Source organism: Choloepus didactylus, chromosome 4 (genome assembly GCF_015220235.1).
Source record: "Choloepus didactylus isolate mChoDid1 chromosome 4, mChoDid1.pri, whole genome shotgun sequence".
NCBI lineage: Eukaryota > Metazoa > Chordata > Mammalia > Pilosa > Megalonychidae > Choloepus > Choloepus didactylus.
Genome location: NC_051310.1, coordinates 1,429,126 through 1,443,992, shown reverse-complemented (window position 1 = coordinate 1,443,992; position 14,867 = coordinate 1,429,126). Strand labels below are relative to the sequence as shown.

Below are 14,867 nucleotides of genomic sequence, written 5' to 3'. Positions count from 1 at the left end.
TGGGGTATTTGTCCTCTCTTAGCTTCTCCGGAGCAAGAGTCGCTTTCAATGGCCGTCTTCAAACTGTCTCTCATCTGCAGCTACTCTCTCAGCTTCTGTGTGTTCTTCAAAGTGTCCCTCTTAGCTGTAGCTCCTCTTCAGAACATCACTCACAGCTTCACTGAGTTCCCTCTGCCTGTCAGCTCATTTATATGGCTCCACAGATCAAGGCCCACCCTGAATGGGTGAGGCCACACCTCCATGGAAATACCTAATCAGAGTAATCACCTACAGCTGGGTGGGGGCACATCTCCAAAGAAACACTCAAAGAAATCTAATCAAAACTGATAATGTCTGCCCACACAAGATTACATCAAAGATAATGGTGTTTGGGGGACACAATACATTCAAACTGGCACAGATGTTTTGGGTATTCTTTCTTATTTTTATTTTTTGGAGTAATAAAAATGTTCTAAAATTGACTGTGAGACATTGATTGTATTCTTTGGATGGATTATACAGATCTCAACAAAATTGCACTGAAAATATCTAGGAATAAACTTGACCAAGGATGGAAAGTACCTGTACAGAGAAAACCACAAAACATAAATAGCTAAAAGAAATCAAAGAAGACCTAAAAACTGGAAATACATTCCATGTTCATGGATCAGAAGGCTAAATGTTATTAAGATGTCAATTCTGCCCAAATAGTGCAATGCCAATAACAATTCCAGCAGCCTACTTTACTGAAATGGAAAAGCTAATGATCTAATTTGTTTAGAAGGGAAAGGGGCCTCTTATAGCCAAAAGCATCCAGAAAAAGAAGAATGAAGTGGGATGGCTCACACTTCCTGACTTTAAAGCATATGATAAAGCCACTGTGGTCAAAACAGTATGGTACTGTCATAAAGTTACACATACTGACAAAGGGAATCAAGTTGAGTTTCAGAAATAGATCCAGTGGTTCATGGTCAGCTGATTTTTGCTAAAGCTCCCAAGCCCACATAGCAGGGACAGAACAGTCTCTTCAATAAATGATGGCTGGAAAACTGGATATCCATATCCCAAAGAATGAAAGAGGACCCCTATCTCACTCCCAAAACAAAAATTAACTCAAAATGGACCACAGACCTAAATATTAGTGACAGAACCATAAAACTCCCCGAAGAAAATGGAGGGAAACAGCTTCAAGATCTAGTGACAGGTGGCGATTTCCTAGACCTTACACCCAAAGCACAAGCTTTGAAAGAAAAAGTAGGTAAATGGGAAATCCTCAAAACTGAATACTCCTGTGCTTTAAAGGATGCCAAAAGGGTGAAAAGGCAGCTGATTCAGTGGGAGAAAATATTTGGAAACCGCATATCTGATAAGGGTCTTATATCCAGACTATACAAAGAAATCCTACAACTCAACAATAAAAAGATAAACTACCCAATTCAAAATTTGACAAAATACTTGCGTAGACTAAGCCCAACTCTGCAAATAAATTCATCACCCTCCCCACAACATGGGACAGGACCTCCCAGGTGAGTGAATCTCTCTGGCAAGGTGGGACATGGATCCCAGAAATGAGCCTGATCCTGGCCTAGAGGGGTTGAGAGTGCCTTTGTGACCAAAAAGGGGAAAAGAAAGGCAACAAAATAAGGTTTTAGTGACCAAGAAATTTCAAATATGGTCAAGAGGCTGTCCTGGAGGTTGCTCCTATGTAAGCTACAGCAGATATGCCAAATGGCCACAGTATGCCAAGCCCTAATTAACAGTAGTACTGAAAATCCTAAAGAATATCCAGGTCCATATCTGAGACTATAAAAGTTTCACTCACTGAGTTTATTTTTCAGAAGCTTAAATCCTCCAGAGAACTCCTATGCCAGCTAAGTCCCAAGACCCAGAGGCCACAGCCTCTTCAAGAACATCAACCAGATGCATCTCCCTTTCCCATGATGTCAAAACCCCTTTACAACATGAATAAGTTCGGGTGGTCACTGCCTAGACTTCTCTGAATTTTGGGAAAGGGATTAAACTAGAGGAAGGGGTAGCAACAGACAAGATAGAATTTAACAAAGGATTTCAAATACTGAATCTCTATATAATTTTCTTTTTCTCAGTTGCTAGGGTATTAGAAAAGCTAGAAGGAAAGAAATGAAATGGTGGAGTTGTTAACACATAACATTCTTTGAAATTTGCTCTATAGCTACTTGTTGAGCTCTACTTTGAAAGTTTATCACTTTTTTGCATATCTGTTATATTTCACAATAATAAAATAACTGAAACTATGGTACTATAGCCCATAACATTCGTTGAAATTTCCTATATAACTACTTGTTAAATCATGCTTTGAAAATTATCACCATTTTGCATAGATGATATATTTCACAATAAAAAATAACTGTGTCCCGGCCCGCGGGACAATCAACGGAGGCTCTGATACCTGTAAGGGAGGAATGGTATGGGACAAGAGACACAAGGAATGACAGCAAGACAGGTTTCTGATCAAGCTGCAAAATTTTATTGAAGAGGCAGAGTATATATGCCCTGGAGGGAGAGGGGGTGGCTAATAAGGACAGGTAGCAGTCTGGGATTGGTGATTGCTGTTGCTAGGGTGGATGGCCAATGGGTGGCCACTGTTTAGGCGCGAACTAGCTACTGCTTAGGCGGGAACTACTGTTACTTCCTTGAAGAAGGCTAATTATAACTTAAGCTGTTCTTGCATCAGCCCTGGCAGCCATGTTGCATGTTACCAGTATCGCTGAAGGTGAATATTATATATGCTACCTTAATTGTCCCCAACATAACTGAAATTGTGGAACTATAACTCTCAACATTTTTTTAAATTTTCTTTATAGCTACTCATTAAATTGTATGTTGAAAGTTTCACCTCTGTATATATGTTATATTTCATAATAAGGAAGTAACTGAAATGGTGGAACTGTAACCCATAACATACTTAGAAATTTGTTCTCTAACTACTTGTTAAATCACACTTTGAGAGTTATCATTTTTATGTGTGTATGTTATAAACAAAAAATTTTAGAATAGGAAAAAGCCTTGAACAGACATTTTTCCAAAAAGGAAAATGGCTAAAAAGCACATGAAAATATGCTCAACTTCTCTAACTATTAGGGAAATGCAAATCAAAACCACAATGACATAATTTCACACCTATTAGAGTGGCCAGTATTAAACAAGCAGGAAACTACCAGTGTTGGAGAGGATGTGGAGAAATAGGAACACTGATTCACTGCTGGTGGGAATATAAAATGATACAGCAGTTGTGGAAGGCAGATTGGCAGTTCCTCGGAAAATTAAGTATTGGGGTTGCCCTACAATTAGGCAACCCCACTACTCAGCATATACCCAGAAGGACTGAAAGCAGGGATGCAAACAGACATTTGCACACCTGTTCATAGAGGCATTATTCACAATTGCCAAAAGATGGAAGAAACCCAAACATCCATCAACAGGTAAATGGATAAACAAAATGTGGTATATACATATGATGGGATTTTATACAGCAATAAGAAGGAGTGAAGTCCTGAAGCAGGTGACAACTTCTATGAACCTTGAGGACATTATGTTGAGTGAAATAGTCAGACACAAAAGGTCACATATTTTATGATCTCACTAATACGAACTTATTATACTCAGTAAACTCATGGACATAGTATCTATAAATAGGTTACCAGGAGATAGAATGAGCTCAGAGAATGGGGAACGGTTGCTTAAGATGTGCAGAAATTTTGGGTTGAATGTAAATGAGAAGAAATGGGTAGAGGTGACAACAGCACATTGCTGTGAGTAGGACAAGTGCTGTACTGTGTGTGAGTGTGGTTGATAGGGGAAGTTAGGAGTCATATACGTCAACAGATGGAAAGCCCAAGGTTAAACCATGGGAATGTATAACTCAGAATAATGTGTGGTGGTGGATGATTGCGATTAATAGTAAAACTATAAAAATTGTCCTCCATGAGCTGGAAAAAATGTGTGAAACTACTACAAAGACTTAATAATCATGGCGTATATGGGAAAAAACACACCTAGGGCAAACTACGGACTATAGTTAACAGTAACGTCTTAGTATTCTTTCATCAGCAGTAACAAATGAACCACAACAAGGCTAGGGATCAATGATAGGGGGATAAGGGTTATCAGGTGTTTTGGGTTTTCTCCTCTTCTTTTCTTTTTTCCCCGGAGTAATGAAAATGTTCAAAAATTGATTATGGTGATGAATGTACAACTATGTGGTGATACTGTGAACCACTGATTGTATACTTTGTATCAATTGTATGGTGTGTGAATACATCTCAATAAAATTGCATTGAGAAAAGAAACTCTCAAGCCATTGTCCCAAGTGGCTGTCCCGTTTATATTCTGTCAACAAACTGTATGAGTGCTCCAGTTTTCCTGCATCTTTGACAGCATTTTGAGTTGTCACATTTTTAAATAACTTTTTTTAGGAATTGTTAAGGCTATGTAGCAGTTTCTATTGTAGTTTGCATTTCCCTAATGGCTAACGATGTGGAGCTCCTTTTCCCATTCTGATTTGCTGTCTGTATATTCACTCAGTGGAATGTCTGACCCTGTCTTTTGCCCATTTTCCAACTGAATTATTCCTTTTTCTATCTTTCAAATTTTGAGAGTTTGTTGTTCTGATTCTTTGAAGCTGTAGTACCCCAGAAAGGAATGTGTTCTCCAATCTCTTCGATCCCTGCGGGTGTGGAGCTACTGCGGTGGGACCTTTTGATCAGGTTATTTCAGCTGAGGCTGCCCCAGGTGGGTCTCTACCCTGGTCCTGGAGCCCTGTATAAGAGCATGAAGTAGAGAAACTTAGAGAGACAGAAGCTAAAAGAGAGAAACACAGAAGCTCAGAAAGAAAGCCACAGAGGGAGCAGCCAAAAGCTGAATGCAAGAGAACCCAGGAGAGAAGGACCAGCAGATGGCACCATGTGCCTTGCCGTGGGACAGAGGAGTTCCAGATCTCCAGAAGCCTTTCTTCAGGAAGAAGGTATCATCCTGTTGATGCCATGATTTGGACATTTTCAAAGCCTCAGAATGGTAAACTTATAAGCTAATAAATCCCCATTGACAAAAGCCAGCCCATTTCTGGTATATTGTATTTTCTCAACTTTAGTTAAGTAAAACCATTGTGTATTCTAGATGTTCATCCCATGTTGAATATATGATGGCAGCTATTTTCTGCCGGTCTATGACTTCTCTTTTCATGCTCTTAACATGGTCTTTGGGAGACATTTAAAAAAAATATTATCCAGTTGGCCACCCTTTCTTTTTACAGATCACGCTTGTGGTGAAATTCGAAGAATGCTTTGCCTAATCTTTGATATCAAAGATTTTCTCCTGTGTGCTTTTCTAAATGTTTTCTCCTTATCATTTTACACTTAAGTCCATCATCCATTTTGAGGTTTGGATTGAGGCCATTTATTTTGCCTATACTCATCCAAGTTCTCAAGCACCATTTCTTGACGGGGATATCTGTTATCAAATGAACTGTTTTTGAACTTTTGAGAAAACTCAATGGGACCTTTTACTGTTGAGACCTACTTATGGGTTCTCCAATCTGGCCCATTGAATCCACCATTACTATAACACTTTCTTAATTACTATAGTTATTAGTAGGAGAGTGAACATAAATTTTATCATCCAATCTGGACATATTATTATTATTATTATTATTATTATTTTACTTTTTAATGAGAAGGGCATTTCAGTTCTTAAAGCTGGTAGAAGGCAAAATACTAGAACTGGATTGGCTTTTAACAGTAGGGATTTCTTAAATTACAAATTACAACTCTAAGGTCTTGAAAATATCGAAATTAAGGCATCAACAAGAGGATCCCTTCTGTGAAGAAAGGTTGCTGGCATCGGGGTTCCTCTGTCAGATAGCAAGACACATGGCCAGTGTCTGCTGGTCCTTCACTGATTCCAGAGGCATTTTCTCTGAGCGACTCTGGGTTCTCTCTTAACATTTTCAGAGTGTTATCTCCCTCTCTCTCTCCCTCCCTCTCTCTCTCTCTCTCTCTCTCTCTCAGAAAGTGCTCCAGTAAAGGATTCAGACCCATCTTGAATTGGAGGGTCTCAGTTGAAACAACCTAACTAAAAGCTCTCTGTGATGGTTTGGGTCTGTTATGTACTCCAGAGAAGACTATGTTCTTTTGATCTGATCTTGGGGGGGGGGCAGACCTATTGTGGGTGGGACCTTTGGATTAGCTTGTTTCCTTGGAGATGTGACACCACTCTTTCAAGGTAGGTCTTAATCTTTAATGGAGTCCTTTAAGAGAGCTCATGGAGACAGAGAGCTCAGAGAAGTGAAGAGATGTAATCCAGAGTTTCCCCAGGGAGAAGCTGAGAGAGAAGCTAAGAGATGTAATCCAGAGTTTGTCCCTGGGAGAAGTTGAGAGGGAAGGTAAGACAGAAGCCCAGAGACATTTTGGAGAAAGCCACAGAAACCAGAAGCTGAGCCCAGCAGAGAAGTATCAGGAGAGCCAGCCATGTGCCTTGCCATGTGACAGAGGAACCACAGATGGCATCAGCCTTTCTCAGAGAAGGTATCTAGCTATTGATGCCTTAATTGGGACATTTTCATGGCCTCAGAACTGTGAATTTGTGAACTAATAAACCCCACTGTAAAAGCCCATCCATTCCTGGTATTTTGCATTCTAGCAGCTTTTGCCAACTGAAACAGTCCCATAACAGGTCTGCACACACTATAGTGGATTAAAAGAACATACCTTTGAGAAACTAAGATGGCGGCTAGGTGAGACAGGAGAAAACAAACACCTCTATGGAAAACAGTAGATAAAAACCAGAAAGTGACCCAGAATACCGTTTACAGCGATGCGCCAGCTGGACAAGTTCTACTAGTTCCACAGGGGCCGTATACTTGGTGAAACTGGGAGTCTGCATTCTGAAATGAGTGAGCAATCTGGCTGGAAGACCCGCAGCTGCTCAGCATTGTGGGGAAGCCAGGGTTTAGCATTTGGAGACTAACGGGCTCTTTAAAAAAAAAAAGAAAAGGGAAAAACCCAGGAGCAGCTGCAGCTGTGACAGTGAGAACCATGCAGTAAAACACAGCAAGAGGGGGCTGGGCCAGCCTCTCGGTGTCTGGCCTGCAGGATAGTCCGCTGCAAATACTCTTGGGGCTGGGGGAACGGAAGGGAGAGCCGGAAGCTGAAAGAAACCCTGCGGCTCGCAGCTGGCTCCCCGGAGGGCTGGAGAAACTCCTGCCCGGGACCGTGCCAACAGCCCAGAGCCCCACCAGTTGTCCCGGAGCTGGGAAGGAGGAACTGTGCAAGGAGGGGGGTGTTGAGACCCCCCCATTCGGCCATCTTTGCATCAGGCTGAGAGCAGCCCTGCACGGCCCGGCGGCCCGGGGCTTCCCTTGAGGGACAGCATGCACTGGTGATGTAGCATGGCATTCCCTCGGCAGAGGTCCTGGAAGATCGCGGCTGGGCAGGGGTACCCACTCAGAAAACCCAGGGACACTACACCAAGTCTGGTGGTTTGTGGGACAGTGAGAGATCGGGTCTGGGGCTGAACTGAAATGAAGGCTTAGACTCTTGCAGCAGCCTTGAATCTCCAGGAACCTGGGGGATTTGAATATTAAAGCTGTCTTTCCTCCCTGGCCACCTGTACACAAGCCTCACATTCGGGGCGGACAGCTCCAGCAACACACCCAAACTGAGTTCTCCAACTGAACCCCACAAGAATCATTTCCCCACACACTGTGGGGACAAGGTGGAGTACTGACTTGAGGGGTATAGGTGACTCACAGACGCCATCTGCTGGTTAGTTAGAGAAAGTGTACGCCACCGAACTGTGTTTCTGAAAAATTAGATAGGTATTTTTTTTACAACTTGAAAGAACCCTATCAAGCAAAGCAAATGCCAAGAGGCAAAAAACAACAGAAAATCTTAATGCATATGATAAAACCAGACAATATGGAGAATTCAACTCCAAACACACAAATCAAGATATCAGAAGAGACACAGTACCTCGCACAATTAATCAAAGAACTACAATCGAGGAATGAAAACATGGCAAAGGATTTAAAGGACATCAAGAAGACCATGGCCCAGGATACAAGCGACATAAAGAAGACCCTAGAAGAGCATAAAGAAGACATTGCAAGAGTAAATAAAAAAATAGAAGATCTTATGGAAATAAAAGAAACTGTTGGCCAAATTAAAAAGACTCTGGATATTCACAATACAAGACTAGAGGAAGCTGAACAACGTCTCAGTGTCCTAGAAGTCCACAGAACAGAAAATGAAAGAACAAAAGAAAGAATGGAGAAAAAAATCGAAAAAATTGAAATGGATCTCAGGGATACATAGATAAAATAAAACGTCCAAACTTAAGACTCATTGGTGTCCCAGAAGGGGAAGAGAAGGGTAAAGGTCTAGAAAGAGTATTCAAAGAAATTGTTGGGGAAAACTTCCCCAACCTTCTACACAATGTAAATACACAAAGTATAAATGCCCAGCGAACTCCAAATAGAATAAATCCAAATAAACCCACTCTGAGACATATTCTGATCAGACTGTCAAATACTGAAGAGCAGGAACAAGTTCTGAAAGCAGCAAGAGAAAAGCAATTCACCACATACAAAGGAAACAACATAAGAGTAAGTTGTGACTACTCATCGGCCACCATGGAGGTAAGAAGGCAGTGGCATGACAGATTTAAAATTCTGAGAGAGAAAAATTTCCAACCAAGAATACTTTATCCAGCAAAACTCTCCTTCAAATTTGAGGGAGAGCTTAAATCTTTCACAGACAAACAAATGCTGAGAGACTTTGCCAATAAAAGCCCTGCCCTACTTCAGATTCTCAAGGGAGCCCTACCAACAGAGAAACAAAGACAGGAGAAAGAGATATTGAAAATTTTAACAGACATATATATTACCTTACATCCCAAATCACCAGGACACTCATTTTTCTCCAGTGATCACAGATCTTTCTCCAGAAGAGACCGTAAGCTGGGACATAAAACAATCCTCAAGAAATTAAAAAAAAAAAAAAAATTGAATATATTCAAAGCACATTCTCCAACCACAATGGAATACAAATAGAAGTCAATAATTTTTGAACTGTAACTCCACTATTTACTTCCTACATGATATAAAATACACAAACTCTAAGGACAAATCAGTGGTTTTGAACTCAATGTAAAATATGTAATTTTAGACAACTATATAAAGGTGGGGGAACGGAGGAGTATAGGAACACAGTTTATGTGTCCTATTGAAGCGAAGGTGGCATCAAAGAAAAGCAAGATCGATATGGATTTAAGAGGTTAATTTTAAGCCCCACAGTAAACACAAAGTAATTATCAGAGAATAGAACCATAGAGATGAAAAGTAGAGTTTCGGTTAAGAGAAATGGGGGAAGGGGCAATGGGGAGGTAAGAAATGAGTGTAGGGTTGCTGTCTGAGTTGAAGGGAAATTTCTAGTAATGGATGGTGGGAAAGAGCATTGCAACATTCTAAATGTGATTAATCCCACTAATGGAAGGCTAGGGAGGGGGTGGAATGGGAAGATTTAAGCTGTATATATGTTTCCACAATTGAAAACAACAAAAAAAGACAGTCTAGATAGATGATAATTGAATGCCAAGGATGAACTTGGATGGGATTGGAGGATAGAGGACAGGTGGCTCAAAGGGACACAGTTGAGACATAAGGAAAAGGAAATATAGAATGTAAGCTTCGTATCATTGTTGAATCTCTTGTACTTCTTAGCTGCGCTTAATGGGATTGCATAAAAGAATGTTCTTGTTCATGGGAAGTGTATATGTGAATTATAGTGTATGTTCAAGGATGTGTGCAGCTTGCTCTCATACGTTCAGAAGACAGAGCAATAGATGATGGATGATAGGGAGGGAGGGAGGGAGGGAAAGAAATAGTGATGTGACAGCAATGTTAAAGTTGGTGGATTGAGCTATCGGGGGAGGGGGTCAGGGTATGATGGAATTCTGTGTATGGGTTAGTACTGTTTTTGCAACTGTTCCTATAACTTTGAATTTATTTCAAAAAAAAAAAAAAAGGAACATAGCCTTTTCTGGGGGTACATAACAGCTCCAAACTACCACAAAGGAGCACACATAAAACTGTGGCAAATAATAACTTTAAAGCAGAACTCTCCTTACTTACCTGGCATCGTTGATCACTGTGACATGACTGTTGATAAATTTTTGGATCTTTTGCGGTGAAAATTTCGGTAATGATATTAACAATCATCCACTATATGTCTTCCTAAATGGCACTTGGGAGATTGAGTCTATAAAATATTTTATTTGACTGGTGATGACATAGACTCAAATCCTCCAGGTGTGTAGGACAAGCCTCCACTCCAAAGTCTAAAGACCCAGCAGGTCCTGGCTTAGTGGGCAGGGGTGATGGACCGGGAGTGGTGGCCTGAGCAGGGGCTGCCCACACTGGATGAGACCAGCCTGGTCTGTATGGTCTCATGTCTTCTTGGCCTCTTCTCTCCATGTTTTTGTTGAGGGCTAAAGTGCTGAGAACCTTAGATGGAAGGGTCAGCTTAGAGGAGACCACTGTCCTGATTTAGTTCTAGGCTGCCTGGGTCTGCTTTCCCTGGGCAAACGCAGTCCTGATGGGAAAGCCAATGTCACCACTTTATTCACACATGTCATTAGATTTGGAGGAAATTTACAACCATGCTGTTTCCTTGACTGGCATTTCCCCATATCCCATGCCCGCCTGACAGGCCAGCCCAGTATGAAGCAAGCCACTTCCATACCCTGGACTGGGGCCATGTTGGAAGCCACTGCATTATCCTGTGGGTGACTTTTGCAGCATGTCTCTATGACTGAAATTAACAAGGGTCATAACTGACATTTGACTTGATACATTGCCTTTGGTTTATGGATGCCCCCCAAATTTCCCATGAGAAATAGGACAAAGAATAAGAAATTGTGGACTGAATAATAGAGTACAACTCAAGATGCCGTATCAAGAAGATCTCATCATAAATGATGGAAGTTCACTTTTCCGTCACCTAGCACGTCAGGGGTGGTTGCGCACTGGGCAATGGTCTGTGTCTAAAGATCAGACCCGCCTACCAAGTCCCTGTCATGCCCTTGGGTGGCTGTTGTTTCTGGGAAGTCTCCGTATTGGAGCTGTCTCCTGTCCTGAGTGATTTTTCACTTGCAGTGAGTTGACTCTCACCGTGTCGGGTTTATTTGGATTCTGGGGAGTGCCCAGGCCTCCACATGGGTGCGTTTCTGGAGCAGCAGAAAGATCTGACTGGCAAGGACCACAAAAAGAGTTAGATTCTTCTCTCTTTTGCTGTGCTGCCACTTTCTGCCACTCTGCACCTCACAGCTCCCTTCATAGGCAAGGGAATCAAATGGAGGCTGAGCTGCCCCCAGGCAGAAAGACGTCCCTGAACTGGTGGAGCCAAATGAGCTTGTCTGGCTTCTTCCAAGACCTCTGACATGGAGCTGTGGCCTCTGGCCACAGAAACCCCCATTTCCTGAGCCCCAAGGTGAATGTAACCACTGAAGTGCAAATGCTTTCCAAAAAGTCTCCTTCCCGAGATTGTTCAGAACTCCTGGGCATACCTAGAGCCAAACGCACCGGCTACTCCACCCTTGCCTTTCATGGTTTTCACCCAGAGACCTGACTCTCTTACCTATTCCACCCAACCCCAGGGATGACCCGGGTCCACCCACTGCCACACCCAGTGGTTGTGACCTAATAATAATGCCCTCTGGTAACCAGGTGACCCACCCAGGCGTGGGAGCCCAGAGCCCTGATCAGCTCTGTGTTGCCTGTGAGGACCTCCCTAGGAGACGTGTCCTCAGCTGATGGTGCAAACCAGGTTCCCTGAGTAAATGCCCTTTACCCATTCTCTTCAGACAGCATCACGTGGCTATGGCATGAGGCTGAAAGAGGACCGGGGGACCCTCAGGGGAGGTCCCATCTTGCTGCTTGGGCTCTGGGCACTCCTGGGTCCAGTCCAGTGTTCTCCCGGCCGTCCCTTGTGGCGCTATATCTCCTCTGAGGTGGTGATTCCCAGGAAGCAGATGCACCGTGGGAGAGGCATGGAGGTGCCAGGCTGGGTGTCCTACAGCCTAAAATTTGGCGGCCAGAGACACGTCATCCACATGCGACTCAAGAACCTGTTCAAGCCCAGACATCTGCCAGTGATGTCCCAGGATGACCAAGGAGCCTTACAGATGGACTATCCCTACGTCCCAAGAGACTGTTACTACCTCGGCTACCTGGAGGACATTCCCTACTCCCTGGTCACTGCTGACACGTGCTACGGGGGAATCAAAGGTATTATGAAGCTGGATGACCTCGCCTATGAAATCAAACCTCTCAAGGATTCCCTCAGGTTTGAACATGTTGTTTCTCAGATAGTGGCAGAAAGAAATGAAACAGAGCCTGCAATTAGACAACGATACACAGAGGCTACTGACTCCTTCTTCTCTGCAGCAAATACCAGTGCAGCCCCGAGGCTGAGTGCTACATATAAGGCTTCCCATGCAGGTGGTATCCAAGGCCTTGGTCAATGTTCTTTTGCAATGTACAGTGTATTGAACAACATGTCGAAAGCCGTCAGATTTTTGATAGATATTGGTAGCGTAATGGATGCAATATTTTGGCGTGTTCATCTGAGGTACTATGTTGTTGGTTTGATGGTATACAATCAAGGGGATCCGGGCGCTATCAGCAGTTATAATGTGCCAGGAAGTCCATTTTATATGTTTTATCTAACAAACCTCTATTCAGCTATTCCACATTCCTCATCTTACCTGGTGGATAAGAATGGACCTTTTGACTCAGAATTTAATTCAGCCCATTCTTGTATATGCAAAGCAGAAGGTTTAATATACGTTGGCTTTCTATACAGACATTATCTTCTTCTAGGTGTGATTGCAACACAACAAGTTGCGAGAAATATTGGTCTACATTACGATAGCAATGAATGTTATTGCTATAGGAGGACTTACTGCGTTATGCAAAGATACCCTGGGATAACAGATGCGTTCAGCAACTGTAGCATGGCACATATGAACAACATATTAAGAGCATCGTTGCCTTGCTTATTTGAATACCCTTCATATGCAAATAGAAGTATGACAGTGACTCGTTGTGGAAATGGAGTAGTGGAGGAGAGAGAACAATGCGACTGTGGCTCCTACAAGCAGTGTTATAGCAACCCCTGTTGTGAAAGCAACTGTCGGCTGACTCCTGAGAGCACTTGTGATATGGGAGGGTGCTGTACAAACTGTACTTACTCCCCGATTGGGACACTCTGCAGACCTATCATGAACATATGTGATCTTCCAGAGTACTGCACTGGGAACACCTTTAAGTGCCCCGACAACTTTTATCTGCAAGACGGAACCCCATGCACTGAAGAGGGCTACTGCTATAGAGGTAACTGCACGGACCGCAACATGCACTGCAAAGAAATCTTTGGTATGGATGCCGTAAATGCTAATGACGCTTGCTATACGATAAATACTAAAGCAGTCCGATTTGGACATTGTAGGAGACTGTACAGTTATATAACTTTTATAAAATGTGCACCACAGGATGTTAAGTGTGGAAGGTTGCAGTGCACCAACATCACTCAACTTCCACGGTTGCAGGATCATGTTTCGTTCCATCAGTCCATCATCTCAGGGGCCTTGTGTTTTGGACTGGACTCACACCGTTCAACAGAAACAACGGATGTCGGACATGTGAGAAATGGTACCCCCTGTGCCGATGGGTTGTTCTGTCTTAATACCTATTGCAATGCACCTCTGTCTGCAATTAAATATGACTGTTTGCCTGAGAAGTGCAGTTATAGAGGAATTTGCAACAATAAAAAAAACTGCCACTGCCATGTAGGCTGGGACCCTCCGCTATGTCTAAAACTAGGTTCTGGTGGAAGTGTAGACAGTGGACCCCCTCCAAGGACAACCCGGACCATAACACCAACTAAAGAAACGGTGGTATATTTGAGAGTGGTCTATGGTCGCATTTATGGCTTGATATTTGCATTCCTCATTGGGTTGGCCACAAATGTACGCGCTATCACAATTACCAAAGTCACAGAAGACGAAGAACAGCCAAAGGAAGACATGAAAGGTAAATCCCCTGCGACACCCGCGAAAGATAAAAGCAAGAAGACATAGACTAAAAAGTAAGTCAATCCCCCAACAAATGTAAAAACATAGGACATACGTGGAAGGAACATTTGTGAAGAAAAAACAAAACCATTATAGAGACTGAAAAACAAATAAACAATTATGACAGCAAGAAATTCAGGAAGCTTACGACAAATTATCTCTGAGAGATCTGTGACACTCGGTCTGAAATAAATGTCAACAAATCACATGTGGGTGTGGTCTAAATATTTTATCAGGTGTTGAAAGCCACCCTGATCCAGAGCTTTGCGTGCTGGAAAAGATCCCAGCCAGCTTCTGGGTCAGGACCTGAAATTTCGGGGTCCAGAACGAATGGGAGTTGGCCAGAGGTTCCTTTTGGGGCACATTCATGACATTTCTCCAAAACTGTGTTCTTGAGCATGGAGGTTTCCCTGCTTCTCCAGGCATTTGTGCTTCTGCAGACCCAAGACGGGTTTAGGACACACTTGTGGGCGACTCATAATCCCCACTGCCTGCTGCTTCCTGCTGTGGAAGGGAAGGGGGTGCAAATCCCCACCCAGCGCAGGCTGTGCTGACTTGGGGTGCACATGCCCCATGGGAGCGCCCAGGGCCAGAGATACTCTGGAGACAATTGGGTGGCTGTGCCGCACAATGGCGCTGGCATCGGTGGGCACAGTGTGGGTGTCAGCTCCTCCGTCCTGGCCCCTGAGTGTCTGTGAAGTGAGGGGCAGCTGTAAGCGAGA

The 14,867-nt window shown here is 43.1% G+C and overlaps 1 protein-coding gene across 1 annotated transcript; it reads left to right on the top strand.

Annotated features, from left to right (window-relative positions):
- The first annotated feature begins 11,895 nt into the window (after positions 1–11,895).
- LOC119530967 (disintegrin and metalloproteinase domain-containing protein 21-like) lies at positions 11,896–14,151 on the top strand. The gene has a single exon (XM_037831616.1). The coding sequence runs from the start codon at positions 11,896–11,898 to the stop codon at positions 14,149–14,151; it is 2,256 nt and encodes a 751-aa protein (XP_037687544.1).
- The last annotated feature ends 716 nt before the right edge of the window (positions 14,152–14,867 follow it).

Excerpts from the sequence above, each read along its gene's own strand:
- LOC119530967 (XM_037831616.1), top strand. The coding sequence starts at position 11,896 with ATGAGGCTGAAAGAGGACCGGGGGACCCTCAGGGGAGGTCCCATCTTG.